Source organism: Sceloporus occidentalis, unplaced genomic scaffold, assembly GCF_023333645.1.
Source record: "Sceloporus occidentalis isolate IW3139 unplaced genomic scaffold, rSceOcc1.0.p SCAF_9, whole genome shotgun sequence".
Classification (NCBI taxonomy): Eukaryota; Metazoa; Chordata; class Lepidosauria; order Squamata; family Phrynosomatidae; genus Sceloporus; species Sceloporus occidentalis.
Window position 1 is genome coordinate 9122154 of NW_028316989.1, and position 21019 is coordinate 9143172.

General features: G+C 41.7%; 1 protein-coding gene across 3 annotated transcripts in view; it reads right to left on the bottom strand.

The window, feature by feature from the left end:
• Window positions 1-42: 42 nt before the first annotated feature.
• AEBP1 (AE binding protein 1) overlaps window positions 43-21019 on the bottom strand; it is a 29936-nt gene continuing 8959 nt past the window's right edge. For all 3 annotated transcript variants that reach the window (XM_089537778.1, XM_089537777.1, XM_089537779.1), the window contains 18 exons: window positions 20765-20836; window positions 18334-18423; window positions 17166-17243; window positions 16786-16881; window positions 15967-16062; window positions 15371-15460; window positions 13908-14017; window positions 12655-12794; window positions 11778-11862; window positions 10688-10832; window positions 9835-9926; window positions 8402-8525; window positions 6951-7147; window positions 6131-6310; window positions 5003-5345; window positions 3881-4020; window positions 2839-2938; window positions 43-1799 (listed from right to left, as the gene is read on the bottom strand). In XM_089537778.1, the coding sequence (XP_089393904.1) occupies window positions 1219-1799; window positions 2839-2938; window positions 3881-4020; window positions 5003-5345; window positions 6131-6310; window positions 6951-7147; window positions 8402-8525; window positions 9835-9926; window positions 10688-10832; window positions 11778-11862; window positions 12655-12794; window positions 13908-14017; window positions 15371-15460; window positions 15967-16062; window positions 16786-16881; window positions 17166-17243; window positions 18334-18423; window positions 20765-20836 (2759 nt within the window). In that variant the 3' untranslated portion in view covers window positions 43-1218. The remainder of the gene's footprint in view (window positions 1800-2838; window positions 2939-3880; window positions 4021-5002; window positions 5346-6130; window positions 6311-6950; window positions 7148-8401; window positions 8526-9834; window positions 9927-10687; window positions 10833-11777; window positions 11863-12654; window positions 12795-13907; window positions 14018-15370; window positions 15461-15966; window positions 16063-16785; window positions 16882-17165; window positions 17244-18333; window positions 18424-20764; window positions 20837-21019) is intronic.

Consider the following 21019-nt stretch of genomic DNA (forward strand, 5'->3'; position numbering starts at 1 on the left):
CCTTTCCGTGCACAGCAGTTTAATGCATATTTCCAAAAATAAATGTAGAAATGCAGTAGTATCTCCTTATATAACTCACTTTATTCAAATAACAAGCACTCTTAGAAGGTCAGAAGGACACACGATTGTACTTTACCTGCCTCCTGGGCTGCTATGGCTTGGGCATTGATTGGCTTGTAGTAATGAACCTGGAAAAAAATCATTTTCTCCTCTCTTAGCTCCTGCAAGGGAAAACGTCCTTGAAGGCAGCTGGAATAGTGTTAAGGTCAGAGTGAACTCTTATCTCATAGTTCCCATGGAATGCTGGACACCACCGAGTAAGCTGGCAAACTTCTAATCTCATGAGTGTGAAGATAAACACTGAGGAGACTAGATTAGTTTAGAAATGTCGAAATTTAAGCATGGCTGACACTTTCAGTAGTAAAAAGACTGATGGTACTTTTTTAATATGTCGAGTTCTTTTCTTTGCTACCACAGTCTGGCACTTGGGCTTCTTTTGTCCCTTCTCATTCAAATATTTTAATAATGATCAAGCCCCAACAAAACTGGGTATCCGAATTATTAAGAAAAGAGGAGGCTGCAATGGATGCTAGAGCACAGTTAGATGTGATGACATATATTGATTTTAAAAGCATTCAACTCTGTATTAGTGTGTGGCCAAAGTATATGAAGGCTGCCTAATCTGCTTACGGTCCCAATTAATATGGAGGAGGAGCCCCTAGATGCCTAGATATTGGTCAGCTTTGTGCCTCCCTTCCTGAAATTTTATTGAATATAAATTTTATAAAGACAGCCCTCACTGTAATGAGTTTTATAAAAACAGGAGAGAGAACAGGTTTTTTTTAAAAAAAAAGCTAAAAACATCATGAGTCAAACGCAGGGGAAATGTTCTTACCCTATTTTCTGCTTCAGAACCAAGCTTGGCTACATGACACACTTGCTTCAACTTCCCATTTGCTAGGTGTATGATTGGAGTAGTAGATCTTTGGGAATAAAAACAAGCTATTGTATCTGTGCATATGTAAAAGAAAGAGAGTGAATGAATGCTGTGGTCGCTGGAGTTCGCTTAAAGCAATGGATTTCCTGGAGGTTCTAAAAGCAGGTGATGGTGTCTACTGTGCTATGATGAACATATACAGCAACCTGCTCTAGAGAAGGCTTTAAGAATGCTTTACAAGTGTTCCTGGCCCATAATCACCACATGTTGGACAGTTGTTGCTAATCACCAAAGTTCACTGTGTACGTCTCTGCTGTGGTCATGGGAAAAGCTGTGCCTGTGGTCTCCTCTCTGATCTCCTTCCAGGTCTCTTCCTCTATTACATCATTGGTTACTGTTTCCCATTCAGTCACCGTCTCTGTGTAGACCTCAGTTTCTGAGGCAGTGGCTGTTTGAGCAGTAGGAGGCTCCTGACTCCATGGAAGGAGTGTGGTGCTGCTGAATAAGAAGGGAAAATCTGTCGTTGGGGCAGGAGTGGTTGGAGTGCTTGTGGTTTGCCGTAGCCGGTTGCGCATCTGTTGGCGCAGGCGAGCTCTCTGGCGCATTCTCATCCTCCATCGCATGCGCTCCCGGGGCGTCATAGGTCGGCCAGATATAGGCATTCCTAATGGTCTGTGCCCATTCATAGCCATGATCTCCCTTATGCGTTTCCAGTTAGACCGTGATAAGATGAAGTTGCACTGGGTGGCTCCAATGTCATAGAAGACATTGCAAGTTTTGATACTGGGATTGTAGCCCTCAGCTCTGGCTGTGACACGGTATTCACCAGGATTCAGGATGCGCCAATAATCACCACCACTTTCTGAAACCAATCAGAGAAGCAGACAACAGTTGATGAGGATACTGGAATACCGGGAGCAAGGGTCTTATAGCTGATATTAGATCACATGCTTTGCCTGCAGAAAGGTCTAACCTCATTTTCTAGTGTCACTTAAAAGGATGTCGTAGCAGGTGATGCAAAAGACTTGTCTCTGCCTTTGGCCCTGCAGAGCTACTGCCAATCACAATAGATCACTCTAGACTAGGGGTTCCCAACCTGTGCTCTAAGGAGCCCTTAGGGCTCTGTGTGCACTTCCCAGGTGCTCTGCGGCCACTCCGGGAAAATGAAAGACATTAAAGAACATATTACATATATTACTAAACACCATTAACATGCAAGCCATAGAGTAGGCCTCTTAGGGGCTCTGCCATAGAAATAAAGGCTCTGCAAGTCAAAAGGGTTGGGAATTCCTGCTCTAGACTCTTCTCTGGTGCAAAGGGGCTTCCTATTATGCAACCTTTTTGTGCCCCTCCGGAGTCAAAGTGTTTTTGCTACAATGCCAAAAATTACTTCTGGGGCATTTCCATCATGTTTGAAGGCCATCTGGGGTTGTTCTGCACTCTAGAAGCACATGGGGCATATCCCACCATATTTTGCTAGCCCCCTACCAAGCAGAGAAGCCTTTTTTGAAACAAGTAAATTGAAATTGACATCTGCTTGCTTCCTGTTACTAAAAAAAGGGGTCTCTCATGGATCTAAAATGGCCCACAAAAGCCCCCCAAAATGGTGAAAACACCCCTTAGAGAGTATTTTGGGGCAAAAAAAATTCTAATTTTGTTTTCCATAGGTAGGTGCAGGGGAAGGGCGCCAAGGTCTGTTAGAGCAATGTGGCCCTGTAGCCTTCCACAGTTGCCCATTCCAGCTTTTAGCCCAGTTGTTTTCCCTCTCCCAAGTACTTCCTTTCTGGAGTTGCCAAATACCTCTATATCCAGTGACAGAATAATGGATTATTCAGACATTATGTTAATTTTTAAGAACAAGATAAATGCAACTCCTTGCCCTTTCAGGATTCCAGACATACCTGTTTTCACATCATGATTGATTCCCCCTACAGAAATGGAGGCATTTGCAATGGGCTCACCCTGCTGGTCTGTCACAACACCCTTAATTCCCCGATGTATCTGCAAGAAATTGATATCAAGTTGGAGCATTTCTTTCAAGTCACTTCTGTTGTACTCGTATGGTAACATAACTTTTTAAAACAGAGCTTGGAAAATTTTTCCTTTTATGCGTTAGAAGGAATGCACAAATATTGAAGTCCTAAAATCTCACCACCATTAAAAGAAATAAAATCCAGATGTCCCTATGGAAGAACTAAAAGCTGTTATTATCATAAGCTTTAATAACACACTTCCTGGGGCAGGAAGCATACTGAAGTCAACACATATCTGCAGAGCACATTCCACTGAGTGGCACAACAAGTGACCGTAACCAGCCCTCAACTGCCCACCTCACTTCAAAAATAGGGTGGTTCTTCCCAACTCCATTGTGATACATGTGCGTGCTGTTTTGGCTTAGGTCCACACCTGAAAGCACTCCTTTTCTCCCTTTTTAAAATTAGCATTTTTTTATTGTTGTTCTTGGATTGTTTTGCTCAGGTTGCTCCTCCATATCTGCTCAGCTTTGTTTAATGCAGGTTTGGAACATCTGAGGTCCTCTCGATGTTTAATTCTCAGCAACCCTGGCCAGCCTGACCAATGGTGGGAGTAATAGTCCATCAATATCTGGAGGGCTGAAGTATTCTCAGCCCTGGTTTAGTGGCTTAGTCCACCAGAACTGGTTCTACCATTACATAGTGTGTAGTCATGACCTCAGGAAGCAGCCACAGAGGAAAGCAGACTCCTGCCTGTTCCTTCAGGATTTCCTGGCTCTCTATGGATCAAACGTCATGTCATACATACAACCTGAAGCCCCCAAAATACTGTTATTGAAAACATTAGCCAACTATCTCTGTTCAAACATGGTTTTGTTCACAAACGAGGGAGCAGGTGTCATTTTGTCCTTTTCCCTCCTGGCCAACTGCCTCCCCGCACTCCTAGGTCCAACCATGAATGACTCCTTACCTGCTCCATGAATGTCAATAAAGATTCCTTGTTGTTTTCCCACTCCTGTGGTAATTCACTTTCATGGGGAAACTTGTCACACCCTGGATAGATGGAAAGCTCAAGGCAGTTGGTGTGAAGGTAGCTGAAATCGTTCATGCCTAGAAGAGCAACACAAATAAAACATCTGTTGTTCCTTAATTTATGGAGTTTTCTGCTGCATAGGGTATTGATGGTCACTAATTCAGATTGCTTTACAAGGATTAGAGGAATAAAATAAGAGCATCATGGTCTCAAACCAGTGTGGTATAGTGGTTTGAGTGTTGACTATGACTCTGAAGACCAGGGTTCAAATCCCCACTTGGCCATGGAAATCCACTGGGTGACTTTGGACAAGTCACACTGTCTGCTTCCTCCAAGGAAGGCAAAATCCCATCAATTTCATAGGGTTTTCTTAGTCAAGAAGCCAGAGGTGGTTTCTCATTGCCTTTCTATTAAATTTAGTCTCCAGTACCTGGTATTCCTTGGAGGTCCCCCATCCAAGTACAAACCAGGTCTGATCCTGCTTAGCTTACACGCTTAGATGGGATCTGATGCCTTCAAATATTTAGGCTCTACATGCATGTTTAAAGGGGATCTAAAAGGTAAGAAATGAAATAAAGTAAAATAACAAGCTAAGTTTATGAGTGATGTTGCATTTGTAGCAATGAAATTTGGGGTTGGAAGCCTTCATGGCCTACTGCAAATTAACCAAAGATCCATTAGTAAATCCCAATCTACCTTTTGTAGGAGAGATAGTGAACCTGAGAAAACCATACTATTACAGACATCAGAAGACAGGAGGCTTCTCTGTTACCCTCAATGCAGAATGGGAGTGGGATTCATGCAGTTGCACATAGTACTCCCCTTGTACTCCAACAACATCCCCCTCCCAATTTAGAAACAAATCAAATGAAGGACAAATAAAATGTGTGAGATAATAAGAAAATGGCCTTCCAGAAATACAGCTAAAACAACAACAAAAATCAAATACAGCTAAAACAACAACAAAAATTATCCTCTTCAGTGATTCCTGTGTTCATACGTAGGTTCATACGTAGCCCTCTCTGCTTCTAACAGCCCATCAGCATTTTCAAGACTTACTGCCCACTCGTGGATGCCATTTGGCACCACTGACAATCCCCATTCCATTGCTCATATCCTGGTAGTGACATCCGCCTCGGAAGGTCTCGGTCATAGTGAGGTGAGCCGAGGCATACGAAATGGCCAGCCAGCGGAAGATGGCATGGTCTGGAGTCTCTTTGAGTTCTGGGTTCTCCTCTTCATAGTCATCCAATGGTGGAGGAGGAGCCACTTCATTCTCACTGGCAGGACGAGCCATGTCAAAGGGGTATGAAACAAATTTCTCCCCTCCTTGAAAGTTGGCTCCCAGAACAAATGGGATCTTATCCATCCAGGCCATGATGGCTTTCACCTCCACTGCCATCTGGGGGAGAAAAGCACACAGTGATGAGGGAGGTATGCTAGAATGAGAGATGGAGGGATGTAGTCAGAACTAGACCCATAGGTGCACAAAGAGGAAGCATTACTCAGAAAACGTATATGCATGTTTTTGATGCCAAGGATCCCAAGCTCAAATCCAATTAAATGGACTGAGGAATAGGTAATGAAGAAAGTATTGCCTGAAATCATGGAGAGCTGTTAGCCCAGGATATTTTGCTGCCTGGGGAGAAGGATTGGCAATTGAAACACACTTCAATGCAGTCAATAGGCCATGTCCTCCACGGTGCCTGAGGGCCATGCCTTAGGGAGTATGCATTGCATGGGATATATAGCTCTGTTCTCCAGCAATTCATAGCTTCTTCCTGCCTCCCAGGACTTGCTACCTAGGCTGTCCACTCTATTTAATGGTAGGGCTAGCTTAGAACCAAACAAATACTGCAACAGATGCTATTGGTAGCTATCCTTCAAAACAGATTCAGGGTAACACTGAAAAATGTTCAGTTTATACAAAAATCAAAGTAATTAAAACAAAACATTAACATATCACAGTAAGCTGTCAGTCAAATTAATACAAATACCATATTCCTAGGAGCTGTTAAATCATAACAGATTTGCTTCCAAATAGATTTACTGTGGTAGAGTGGGTAACTCAGACTTGCCTCCCTTGCAAGGATAATTTCTGAGAAGATAACGATAGGGGGATAATGTATGAGCACCTTGGAAAAAAAGATGAGATATAAATATAGCCGATCAATATGGGATACTTACAGCAGCATCCTCTGCAAGGTAATGTTCAGGGATTGGAATATGGTGGTTGGGGACTTTGTGTGGTACCAATTTCCTTTCTTCTGCAGCCCAGAGGATGCTGTTAAGATCTGGGAAGTTCTCAAAGATACCATATCCTTCCTCATTCCAGTGTCCTAAGGCCCAGTTCCCCAGCTCAGAGCCCTGCAAAGGGAAGACCAAAAGGAACTCACATGGTAATATGTTACAAGCATGTGTATATATACACATGTACATGTGGGTGGGTGTGTCTGAGACTAACTACACGACTAGAAAGAATCCACATCTTTGCTCACCGCAAATGTGACGACCCATCAAGATTTCTTTCAACTGTGGAACTATAAAAGTGTGCAATGATCCCTGTGGCAATTTCAAAGCAATATCTACTTCCGCTCTCAAGCTGAAAGGCCAGGGGAGTTGTTTGGTTGACTAGCATGCTTCACCATTGAGTAGACTTGCCAGTTTTTCATATAGGGAAGGGGTGTTGGAATATGTGTTTGTTTTATGTACACTGCAATAATTTGGTAGTGCAAATCAGATCCTAACACTCACTTTATTTTTGCCTTCACCAACATAAGTAACTAAAACTATAGATTCCTGCGGGGAAAGTTATTTTTTGGACTACAGAATGCCAGAATGTCACAGCCAACATGGTCAGTGACTTCCACAAGACTACAGAAAAACAAAAACAAACCATCACTTACGTACATGCTTCAATCTTTTTTTACGTTTGAAAAGCTGTGACACCTCTATTAACTCCCCTTTCTTAACCCGGTTTGCAAAACCTGATCCTGCCCAATCTCACCATTTGGCTGGCGATCTCATAGCCATCAGGATTGAGTGAGGGGACAAGGTGAATGCGGGTCTCAGTCACCAGGTTCCTCACACGCGGGTTTCCATCCTTGTATTCCTTGCACATAAATTGCATCAGCATTAGTACAAGCTCCCGTCCCAAGACCTCATTGCCATGGACTCCTGCTGTATAGCGAAACTCTGGCTCTCCTATAATAAGACAACAAAAGATGTTTTATGGTTCAGTTAGAAAAGGCAGCATTTTACCGAAATAAGGTTCTTCCACACCAGCTGCTGCATATGAAGGTGCTCTCGCTTTTGTTTATATCCTGTTTTAATATGCATTTTGAGCATTTCTGAGCCAAGAAATGCATCATAAAATTCAAAGAGTGCAAGAATTACATTACAAATATTAGTCCAAGAAGAATGAGTCCAACTGTTTAAATATAGGCCAACCCAAATCCTTGAGCACTGCAAGTGCTATGCTTTTACAAGAAAAACAGTCCACCTTAGCAACGATTACTGTGTTCTCTCCTGTGCACATTTTTACATATTTAATCAATTCTTTAGTAATGATTGATTGGATAAAACTCATACTATTAACTGTCAAAAGATTTCTATAGTCTAAACAAGGCCCCTGAGTTTGGGGCTGCTCTTGAGAGAGGTATGTATGCAACAGAGCATGGCCTCTGCTTCAGACTGCCTCATAGTCCAGGAATATTCCATGTTTCTATTGGCATCAGTCAAAAAGCTGAATGACATCCAGAAAAATCAGGCGTTTGTAAGACTTGTGAAACTGCTGTTTCGCAATGTAAGAATATGACTTTGCTGAGTCCAAACAATCTAGGAAGTTGGCTTACAATAAAACTTGAAATAACCAATTAGTTCCAAAGGGCTGTGGAAGAGGTAAGAAGTATTTATGCACCAATATTTATTCAAGGCCGATGAGGTGGATGTTGGTAAACACAGGAATTTCTTTAAGTGTAACATCAGTGCCAGACACCATCAGAAAAAATGTTGACACAGGTGGAAGCAAAGCAAATAACCCCTGGCAGTTAATACAACTCAAGCATGCCAGTTTGGATGGAAAACAGATCTTGGCAAAGTAATGCACTCTTGTTTGCAGGGAGAGTGGGGGGAATTGGATTCAGAAAAGAGCTAGATTAATTTAATGTGCTTCCATGGTTTGGTCCTAAGATTTACCATGCTAGCAAATAAATGCTCCAGAATGAGGCATTAACAGGTGTGCCAACTCAACCTGACTACTGAAGAGATTTACTAATTTGGCTAATTTCTGATTTTAAAATATGAAACAAATAACATTCTCCTTTGTACCCAGTTGTAACCTACTTTTAAACTGGAAGAACAGACTATAAAATTAAGCAAACAAAGACATAAAATTGATATATGTTGGTATACATTTAAATTCATTCAGACTGGCTTTGTGAGTGTGAGAACTCTTACCCAGTTCATGCTCTCCTGGATTATCAGTAATTTCCATGGCATAGATCTTCAGTCCTCGGGAACTTTTGCCAATATTGTAGATGCGGGTGATGGTGGGACACTCTTCATTCACCACTTTCATAAGCTGGAAGGAGGGGAAACAATCATAACTACTTGCTCAGTTGCTTTGAAGAAGGTGAGGAATGGGATAGAATCTGCAGAAGTAGACCATCTGATATACCTAAGAAAGCATCTCAAACAAGATGCAAACTTGTGAGACTGATACCATAAACTGGCACACAATTACAGAATCACAAGCTAGGCTTACAACACTGTAACAGTTTGGAATTCACGTTTATGATCATGACACCATTAACATGACTGCAAACACCTCCACAAATCCACCTTAAGTTCCAGACAACCTTACCGAGGAACAGAGTCCTGCAGTACTGGTAAGCAGGGTGCTGAAAGAGGATGCATCCAGCCCCTTCCCACCAGTATGCCATGGTGCTACAAGGAGTTGAACTCTGTTTCTGCATCTCTGTTCACCTGCAACAGAGGACTGGATGTGTCATCCTTGAGTCCTCCACCCACTAGCAATACAGAACTCCATCCCTTGGTATGGATACCTGGAATTAAAGGTGAGTTTTGAAGGTATTTGTGGTTGTGTTAATGGTGCCATGATAATAAAAACACCCATTTAAAGGGTTGGGAGGTCAGATAGGGAGACAGAATGTAGCCAAGACATTGTAGCTACATGTCTGATGCAGGATCTTGGCCTGTCACTTTCTCCCCTTTAATGATTTTTACCATTTGTGCCTGATGAAAAGGGCAGCATGTTTCAAAAGGTAGTATGATTTATTTTACACCTCTGGTTAGTCTAATAAAGATATCAATGTATTTTTAATTTTCTTATATTTTATTGGGGTGTGGAGCATTCTGTTTCATACTTCCAGCCAGTCGTGCCATGTTCCAGGATATTCCGTCCCATTTCCCATGTCATCTTGTCATCCATTATAGATACATGCACAGTATAGTTACCATTCTGTGGCTACTGAATGCTGGTATCATTAAACAGATTTTTTAAAAAATACTTATGCAGACTTTAGGATTTGCCCAAGGCTGTCAATGCCTATTTCATAGCAGCATAAGGAACACTGCTCATTCTCAGAGCTTTGGAAACAGCAGAATGAAGCAAGATATAGGAATTCAAACTGCAGGAAAAGAGATTCCACCTAAACATTAGGAAAACTTTCTGACAGTAAGAGCTGTTAGAGTGGAATATGCTGCATTAGAAAGTGGTGAGTCTCCTTCTTTGGAGATTTTCAAGCAGAGGCTGGATGGTCATCTGTTGGGAGTGCTATGATTGTGTATTCCTGCACAGTAAGGGTTGGACTGGATGGTCCTTGTGCTCTCTTCCAATTATTTGATTCTAAGATTTTGTATGTATTCACCTGTCTCATGTCCTTGTAGTTGTGATGGCGGAAGTCCAGATTGTCCACTGAAGTCATCACTTCATTTTGCAGGCTATAATAGCTATGAATGTCTGTGGGGAGAAAAAAGGAGAGGGAGTAATTAAATGAATTAGGATTCAGCACAGACTCAGAGTGATGCAGTGGACTAGGGCCCCGTTACACTGGGTTCAAATAGCCACTGAGTAATGGAAATCCACTTGGTATGCTTAGGCAAAGCAAACTCTCTTAGCCCAAGCAGAATGAAATGCCAAACCTCCTCTGAATAAATCTTGCCAAGAAACCCCTAAAATGGATGTGTTGCAAGTCAGAGTTGTCTTGAAGGCACATAAGGCACAAAAAAGTTGTGATAGACAGCAAAACTCCATAGCCATTATGAACCTCATTAAGTGACCTCAGAAAATATGGACATCTTGTACTTGGAAAGCATGACCTTCCATTAGAGGGGGCAGGGTTTCTTTTATGAGCTAAGAAGTGGGTCCACATCCCATATATACAGGAGTTTGGGAAACTGCCTCATACTTCCTACTCTGGCAGGCAACAGTTTTCCAAGGGAAAAGTCATTCCCATCATCTCTTCCATAGTCTGTTGTTGTCTAAACTGCAGACATCAAACAGAAGACTGATGGAACATATGAAACATATGTACTGTGTTGCTGAGCTATGGTTCCATCCCTAAAAGAAGCTTATTTTGGAAAGTTACATATGGCCTACCATTCCCAGAAATCAATCAATCAATCAATCAATCAATCTATCTATCTATCTATCATCATGAAGGCCCACTGCTAATCTGTTTCACCCCAAAGCCCAAGGACCATGCTTTCTCCAGTACTTACTTGAAAGAGGACACCCCAGTACTTCTAGCCTCATGCAAAGGCTGCCATTCCAGGTGAGTGGATAGACACGAATGAAGCGGGCAACCTTTGGCTCCGGGAATTCGGTCATCACAGGGGTGTCCTTGTCGACATTGCCATAAAAAAGCTGGGAGAAAAGGAGAGAAAGATACAGAACTGAGTCTGCAATTGTAACAATAATAAAGGAACATATGAGTGAGTTCTGGAGAAGATGATCCCACTATTATGCGTTTCCTATGATTGTGTCCAGGCTTGGCTTTATCGTTAGCAGATAATATGTGGCAGAGATTGAGAGGCATCGGGAGTAGTTCGCCAACCCCTTTCTCCAGAAAGCTGTCCCTCTCTGCTGGGAAACACAGGTGAGTACATTCCTCCAAACAGCCTGTCCTGTACTCCTTTCGGACTCAGTGGCCTATGAGGCCCCTTCCAGTTCTACAAATCTATGATTCTATGAATCAACCGGTAGGCCCCTGGTGAATTGGACTGAAGTACCAAGGATTTGTTTTTTGAAATATGGTGCTTTTATCAATTTTATTTTATTTATATTCCATTTTTATCCTGACACGGGATCCAAAGTTCCTTAGAACATAGATTAAAACAAAATACAGCTAAACACCTAATGATAAAAAGGGTTTAAAAATAATTACATAACCTGTCCTATTGCAACACAACTAATTTAAAGCTATGAAGCCTTTTTAAAAATTGGAACAATAAGAATAAAAGTACAACACACAAACACTTATATAATAAAAGTTAAGTGTCTTTCTGCTGAGATGCTTGTTGCAGGGTGATAGGGAAACTCATAAATAAAATACATAAATTGATAGATTTAATCCTCCATTCAGGGGTCCTGTAATCTCATAATAGTAGGTTCCAATACAGATTTTTGCTACACATTCAGCGTCAGTTAAAACCTGATCTTAATTTCAGTATCCCTGAGGCTGGTTCACAATGCCCTGGAGAAAAGGTACTGACAGACATTACCACAATTAAAGTGGGATTTCCATCACAACTAGCACTAAGAGGGACTTTTCTAGAGCACTTCAGGCTTCTAGGATGAACAAATACATACCATTTCCTCATAGCCATTGCTGTACATCTGCCAGTTTTGACTGTCATTGCTGAAACCCACGTAGAAGGTAGTAACAAAATCATCACTGTAGGAGACAGAAGGAAAAAGCAAAAGGCAAAGAATGTGATTAAAGGTCCTGAGCAGGTACAGCATTCAACATCCTGATATTATTTTTCTGTTTTAAAAAAACTAACACAATTCTAGTACTGTACTTATGAAGGAAGTATGCTGGAAGTATACTGGTAATGCCCAGGAGAGGCTGGTGGCTCTGATGTCAGTGGGGTGGTGAATCCACTCTGGGGTTTAGTTCAAACTTTAAAAGAGCTGTTTTTTGGAAGGGGTTCAGCAAACTGGATTGTTCCTTTGAAGTTTGGACTAAAGATGGACAGAATATTCCTTTTCAAATTTATCCTGGGCATCTCCTTGATTAATTTTGTGATACAGGCTGGACACTAATGTAGGTTACAATTGCTAAATTTAAGCCATCCTTAGACACCCAAAGTCTAAAGAGATAGGGATGGGGAACCACAGCTGTTTAATATGTACTTCAGATTTTTGAGAGGAGGAAATCCCCAAAGCATTTGGAACCATTTACCAACACAAACACAGCTGGCCTTGCCTGATTTTGAAAATTAAATGGGGCTGGTCCTGTTTTAATGTTTGGATAGAACATCACTAGAGATCTGTAGGTAGAGCTATGACAAGCTCTTGGCAGAAGCCCTGGAAAATCACTGCCAGACAGAACTGATAATAAATGGGCTAGATGGACCAATGGTCTGATTTCAATATGCTGAGGAAACACATGTTTCCTTTTCCTATTTTTTTCACACCCATTTCTTTCCTTCATTTTCTGATCCATGGCCAGACCCATACATACTGGATGAGAGAATCACGGCCCTGAGTGATGACTCCTGTGAACTTGGTGGTTCTTCTGGTGTCCACCTGGATCCACTGTATGCGGCTATCATCTTCTGCACACCAAGCCCCATCAAAGTAATCATCTTCATTGGACCCAGTCTGGAAGGGAAAGCATAAAAGGTCATTAAAAGAGTAAAGTACAATATCTAGGCAAGAAAAATGAAATGCACAAATACAGTATGGGTGCCACCCAGCTTGAAAGTAGTACATGTGAAAAGGATCAAGGGATCTTAGTAGAACACAAGCTAAATATGAATCAGTCGTGTCATATGGTGGCCCAAAATACCAATGGTGTTCTAGGCTGCATCAACAGGAATATAGTGTCCAGATTGAGGGAAATAGCAGTGCCAGTCTATTCTGCTTTGCTCAGACCTCACCTGGAATACCGTGTTTAGTTATGAGCACTACTGTTCAAGGATACTGACAAGCTGGAATGTGTCCAAAGAAGTGTGACCAAGATGATCAAATGTTTAGAAGTCAAACATTATAAGGAACACTTTAGGGAGTTGGGCATGCTTAGCTTGGAGAAGAAAAGACTGAGAGGTGACATGATAGCTATCTTTCAATATCTGAAGGGATATCATTATAAAAGATGGAGCAAGATTGTTTTCTGATGCTCCAGTGAAGTGGTTCCCAACCTCTGGGTCGGGACCCCTTTGGGGGTCGAACAACGCTTTCACATGGGTCACCTAAGACCATTGGAAAACACATATTTGCAAATAGCAATGAAAATAATTTTATGGCTGGGGGTCACCACAACATGAGGAACTGTATTAAAGGGTCATGGCATTAGGAAGTTTGAGAACCACTGCTCCAGAGGCTAAAACTAGAATCAATGGATTCAAATAGCAAGAAAAGAGATTCCACCTAAACATTAGGAAGAAATCCTTTGCTGTATGAGCTGTTTCCTGTAAGAGCTCTTTGACACTGAAATAGGCTGCCTTGAGTGGGGTGGCCTCTTTTACTCTGTAGGTCTTTAAACAAAGATTGGATTGACATTTCAGTAGTGCTCTAGTAATGCATTCCTACATAGCAGCGGCTTGGATAACATGGCCCTTGCAGCCCCTTCTAACTCCAAGATTTTATGATGGACTGAAAGTTCAGGTCATTCAAACTGTGATGAAATTCTTGCCAAATGGGCAGTTAGGGGAGAGGTAATGTTTAAATTCATTTCAAGGAAGACATGCTTATTTTGGTGGCCAGAGGCACTACCTGCATGTTGAGACGCCCACGTTGGGCTCCTAAACCATGTCGCAGCATAGACGAAGCTAAGATCTGATCATCCTCAATCCGATGGGATTCCATTCCAATGGGAGGGCACTCTGCAAAGCAAAACATGTCAACCAGTTTACATATCCATCATCTGATGGCTCTTCATTGGGATAGAGAAAATGTAGGCTGTGGGTCATATGCATTCTATGAGCCCCAAATCCCCCATCTCCTCTCCTAATTATTATTTTTTCGGTGACAGAAACACCATACCAAAATGTGGCTACTTTTCTGGCCACAATCCCATCCCTGAACAGTCCAGTGAAAACAGGACAAAATTGGCTAACATCAAAACTAGAAATGACTTCTAGTTATTTCTAGCTTGCCACAACCGCAGCCCACCGGGGAGGCTATAGGGTGAAAAAATGTCTCCCACCCTAAGCACAAGTGTCCATCAACTCCATAGCATCAAATGACAAAACAGCCTCATAGAAAAACTGGTAAATGTTAAGCTTTCTGGACACAAGTGCAACTTTTAAACATATTTAGTGTTAAGATTTTACTTACTGAAATTATATCCCATCCTTGCACTAAAATAGTGCTCAATGTGGTTAGCAGTAAAGTATCAACAAAATGACAAGGTTATAAATAATATTAACATTCACCAAATTAAAAAAACAAACATACCCAATAAAAACACATGAATAAGAGAGAAAGAATATCATCCACAAGATAAAAACCCACTTTAGCAGTAAAACAGCAAACTGCTGAAGGCCTGTCTGGGGAAAAGGTCTATGTCTGCCAGCAAAAGGAAATAGATATGCAGCTGGATTGGTCAAAGCTGAAGAGTTTATGTGCGCTGTTGTCAGGAGCTGACACTTTCAGCTTGCCTGCCACGGCCAAGAGTGTTAACTATTGCTTGCTATTTGCAGGCCATTCAATGTGTTATACTGTACTGTGGAAAAAGGATAGGATATACAATGAGGTGTTAATTGTGAAACAGCAGTTGACTACATTCCTTTGTGGTTAAGGAGCAGATAGAAGGGAGCTGAGACTGCCTTGAGAAGATCCAAGGTTCTCTCTTGGACTACAATGGGAGAACAAGAGGGGGCTCTCATGGCGAAGGGGAAGGAAAATAATGTTTTGATTTTGTAATGAATGAGAAGGTAGCCTGCCAAAGTTTTGAAATTGTGTATGCTTTAACTATGCTTTGCTAATGCTTGCTGTTAGTTATGAGAACAAATGTCTCTGGTGCATATCTCTAGTTGCTGAGTAATGGTTTTCTATCGTTTTACTTCTAAAGCCTGGATTTCTAACCTAAGGGGTTAATGGATATTACAGCTGTTTATCAACTCAAGTGAGAGTATTTAGGTGGCAAAATACAAATAACATACACTAGTCTTCTTCTCAATTTCTCAACCCAAGCAACAACATTTCAGCTTTAAAAATTCCACTTCATCACTCACTTATTTTCTCTTCAGGAGTCCACTCCTTATCATCATCATCATCATCATCATCTGTCTCCCATTTTTTCCCTCCTGCTTTTTTTGGCTTCCCTGCATGTGGTGAAGAGACAAAGGACAAAATTTAGGCAGGAAACATCTGGACTGATAGAGCTCAATGAGGAAGACATGACAGAGGTGGACAAAATTACGCATGGCACAAAGAAAGTACATGCAAATAGATTAGGGGTGTTATATAATAATATTATAAGGACATGTAACTAATTCGCACAGACAAAGGTTCAGCTGTAGTTTCTACAAGAGAAAAAAGATGTGTAAAAAGAAATGGGGCAGGTAACTTTCTCAAAAACATAGTCATTTATCACTAGGGAGCTAAATGAAAGATGTAGTTGCCCACCCATTTTCTAGTCCAAAGATGGAAGAGAAGGTTTGGGATTTACTGAAGACAGTTAATTTCATCTGTCTGAATTCAAGAGTACATTTACAGTATGTAAAAGTCTTGTTAAAATATCAATATGCTACAGAACATTCTACTTCTGTTCCCCTCCCATCATACATTGGGTACACCTCTCCCATTTCTGAACTGAAAGGTGACCCACCTTTCCGCTCCTTGCTTTTCTCTTCTGTCCACTTGTCTTCATCTGTCTCACCATCCTCCTCTTCCTTGCTGCTGCCAACCCCTTTCTTAGGCTTCTCTGATCCATACCAAAAAAGAAAAAAAAAAAGCAGAATTATAATCCAATTTGTGTTTCCGGCAAGGTTTTGGGCAAGCATGCTAGCGGATGTGAGCTCTCTGATGGGCTAAGTTGCAAGCATTCACAATAAATTTTGCAGGTGCAAGGATGGTGGCTTATGCTTCATGGGAAGGTAGAATTTAATTACACTGGAGACAGTAATCTCATTGCCTGGTGTCCAGTGGCCATGGCCCTTCCATATTAGCACATGGGGAGCCACATGGCCTGAGGGCTACTCACCCCCTAACCCATTTGCCCCTGTACAGAATACTTTTTCTGACTGAAAATGGAGAACGACTCCTCCTGGATGCAGGTGTGCCAACTCTCCTCTATAGCAAAAGCCAACAACATACTTGAATGCAGAAAGGGGAGTGTTTGTCTTTCTCCTATTTTTTTTTTAAATCTAGGAGTGAACTTCTAGTCACCTCTATATTTGAAAAAAATATAGCATGACAACACATTTACAGAGACTGCAGCCCATATTAGATCCCAGGGGGTATAAAATTGGTTTCCAGATGCCCAGAACTTTTCTACCCCAAATTACATGGAGCAAGGATCGCCTTTGCCACCTCCAGGGCTTCGGAGATGGTAAAACCTAGCACAATATCTGTCGCACCTTGGAGTCACCTGGCCCTTTCCATTCATGTCACTAGGTCAAGTCCCACCCGCCTGCTGTCTCCTCACTTAGCCTGAGTTTCTCTTCATCTGTTTCCATCTCATCTTCATCATCTTTTTTGTTGGGGTAGAATCTGGGCTTCTGTGGAGGGAGACCATAGTCCACTACAGAGAAAAAAAGGTGATTGGTGAAGGGGAGAAGCATAATCCACCACCACCACCCACTGCTAGGTTTTTTCTTCTTCTCCCTAATCGCCACCATTCTTCAAGCTGAAATGAAGATGAGGAGCATTTTCAGCCACAGCCGGTGAAAGCAGACAAGAAGACTTGATGTGCTAGGAACATCTGCCCCCCCCCCCCCCCCAGCAATGAAAGCTATATAATGACCAAATGGCCATTCCAAATAGGCTTTTGCTTGTATTTTCCAAAAGGCATGGGATAATATTTACCATCTCCATAATCTGGCAGCACTAACCCTTCTTCATAATGATTCTCAAAAGGTGGAGTAGGAGGCTCCTCTGTCTTTTCTGCAAAAGAACCCCCAGAAATTCTCATGAGTCCAAGGAGTCAACGGTGTAGCTGCCAAAACGCCATTTCAAAGAAGGCAGCAGGAACTCCTAGAAAACCTAAGCTTACAACTAAGTTTGCATGCTAATTTTGTTTGAGAACTTGTATCCTCTCAGATAGGACTGGTCAGACAAGAGGCTGTAGGAAAAGGGGCTAACAGATGGGGCAGAGGTAAGCAACAAAGAGAATAATAAGCAATCAAAACACTGCACTTCAGCACTCTGGGGCTCATGATAAAACAGCATTTTGAAATACAACCCACTTCTATTGTTGAGGGGCTACAACAATGAAAGGAAGGAAATTAAAGCAGTCTCAGCTACACTTCTATTTTCCAGGCCAAGAACTTTCCAGCAATTCCTTGTAGCCCCCCATATCTGCTGCCTGAGGCCATTGCTTCATTGTGCCTCATGGCAGGGCCAGCCCAAGAGTCCAATCATTGCTATATCTAGCTTATGTTGGGTCTTTAGATATTTGTACAACAGCCTCTCCCAGCTGTATCTGGACCTAACCACCTGCCTTTCTCCAAGGACTTGAAAAGGCAAGGCTATGGCACTGGTGACTGGTGGCTTCCATGTCAGTGAGGCTGTAAATCCATGCTGGCTTTTAATTCAGATTGTAAATGAGCTATCAAAGGTGGTGAAACTGTCTTGGGGGATAGGATTCAGGACCTTGGCTAGCTATTTTAAAGTTCAAACCAAAACCTGTAGAGGATTCACTACGCCACTGACATGGAAGACACCAAAGATTATGGTGCTAGTCTGCCAAACCCATGCACTATGTCTGGCAAAAGGCTGAGTGGAAAAAGTGGCTTAATACACTTTAGAGCTTGAATGACACAAGTCCCCTAACATGAGTTACACCCTCAGCATGCAGAAGAGAAAGGGAATCCCCAGACAGAAGCTTCAGGTAGTTTCAGTTCTTTTTTCCATTACTATCTTGGGAAGTTTTCCATTTCTTTTTTTCATTCCTTCTCCCTCTATCTCTTAATCTAACTCTGCTTTCCAACATCCTGGCAAAATGTGAGTGAGCCAAAGGAAACGAAGTACATACTTGGCTTCTCCTCCGTCTCTAGTCTGGGTCTCTCGGGTTTCTTTTTCTTTGGCGGTCTGCTGGGTTTGTGTTGGCGTCTGATGTATTCAACTGTGGAGAGGAAGGAGAAAGAAATTTTGTCACTAGCCAGAATGAGCCTTGGGTGTGAAGAAGGAAAAGACAAAAGAGGGTAAATGGGTCTCTCACTCTGTGTCACCCTGAATGTACTTTATCTTTCTCAAAGTACTGGAAAACAGCCTTCCCAAAATGCATGAGACCCCAATACAGGCAAATTGTTGTATCTGATTCTAGTCTATAAAATGTTATGCCACATTCATAATGTGTATTGGACCAGTATGCTGGTCCAGAAAAGTGTTACAAAATGTTCCTTTAAAAAAATGTTTTTTCTGCAACTGACTTTGTCTCAACTTTCATTTTACATTTATCAAATAGCTAAAAACTGCTTCATTTTAAAATAAATTTCATACTACAGGCTTGTTGAATTTTTATGAGGACCTCAGCTGCATTTGTAATGAAAATAGTATTCCCTCCACAAATCATATTGGCTCAGTGCTCATGTTGCCAAAGGATGATGGGGCATGTAGTCAAGCACATTTGAAGGGTAGCTGGTTTGGAAAGAGGCTTTACATATGCATCATTTTCATGGCTCAGAAAAGTTAGCTGCCTGGACTACAACCCATAGAAGCCCCCAGTCTGCATGAGCACTCAGTTATATAAAGCAAGTTCATTTTAGATCCCGGCACTATCCTTGCAGGATGAATCTGCTGCCTTTTCCCATTCACCCTACTAATTTTGCCAACAGCAGTATTGCAACTGACTCTGGTTTCACCCGGATGATTCTGGGGAGGTGAGAGAATGTACAGAGAATGTACAGAAAACACACCCAACCCCAATAATAACAAAAAAAGAAATCATATTCAGAGGTGAGAGAACATAAAGACACAATTGTTCAGATCCTTAAGGCATCAATAGACTGCTGGAAAGTCTCCAGGCTCCTGTGGCTACCTAACATTGCAGCTGGCATAACTGCTTTATAGCAGCACACAAGCAAAAGTGACCACCCAGCCAAGCATCAAAGTCCCAAGTCAGGATCCTAATGCAGGGCAGCTCTGTTTTCTTTGGCAAAATCCTTCCCATCTGTCAAGCATTATTCAGAGAAACACTGGGCATTTTCCATTCATATGGGCCAAAAAATCAGAACACGTGCAGGGAAATGAAAGGAAGTATTGGGGAAGGGGAATACTTCTGGATTGCTGAGCTGTTTCCTCCTGTGAATATTTGAACAAATCTAAGGCAGATCAAGGGAATCCAGAATCATGATCATTACTGTATATAGAGGGCATTTCTACTGCCATTACAAGTCTGCTAAGTGTTTCACAGCAGTGGTCTTCAGAAGCATTTGAGCCAGAACTTGCCTTTAACCCACACATACTGCATTGGGTGGGTTCAAATTATTTTGATGACTATACTTAGTCTTTTCTGTATCTTTCTACAAAAAAGAGTGCATCTCCTTAAGCCCTGTTCACTTGGATTTAAAAATATCAATAACTTGTATCCTTTGTTAGAGGAGTTGAAATGGAGGCTGGGCAGCCATCTGCCAAGGATGAAGTACTGAATAAAAAAAGGTTCTCCAAGGTAATTTCTCTGAAAAAAATGAAATTTACATTTACATTTTTGTGTGATTTACAGTGAGGATATGGGCTTAAAATTCCCAGCTATTTATAACATCTTACAATTACATTTTCCACCAAAATTAGGTGAAAGGAAGAAAGCACAAGCATTTTCTGGTACTGAAAATTATTTTCTACACTAAAAATATACCAGAGGTACCCTGTTCTTTAATTCTATGTTTAGCTATTCCACCTAGCTCTGACTGGTAGCTCTTGATTCCAGTAAAATACAACCTAGATTCAATAAAGCTGAAGTCTATACTTCATATTTCTACCGAAATCGAATTCCAGAAAGTTCGGAAGTTCCCCAATCCCAATATATAGGGTACTGAGATCCAGTCTTTAGCCTCCTAAAAATGTGTTCAGTCTCCTCCTCCACCACCTTTTGGCATGGGAAATACCACCAGCCATTTCTCACAAGCTGGCACTTTCAATCCTGTCTTTATAACTATAAGAACTACACTGTTCCTTCTGCAATGGATAATGAGGATGCATCATACAAATGTTTGCCCTTGCACAAATCATGGAATACATTTAGTTCTTCTGTCTGAAAGTGGCAAAGGAAATATCTCCTGCCCCGAAAGACATATGGGAAATGTGTCAAACCATTTCACAGTTGCAGAAATGGGACAACAAAGGAATGACTGCCCCTGAGAGATGGACCCTCGCTGCTTCTCCACCCCCAATAACAGGACACAGCCAGTCCCCCCTCCCCAGGAAAGGAACTATTACTGTATGTAGGTAGAGAAAATAAATCGTACAGTCTTCGTAGTCTTCACGCTCAATCTGTTCATTATAATCCGGCGTAGGTGGCTCCAGCTCTCCATGAGATTCTAGAGAAACAGAAGAAGCAGCATTACTTCCTGAGTATGGGAACTATCCAGAGCATAGAGGCTTTTGAGAACAAACATATGGGGCTTTGATACTGAATAAATTTGATCTACTTAAACCTGGAACTTGGGCCTAAGCCCTGCCCAACATCACTAATAATAAGAGCCTGTGGAAATGGCAACCTG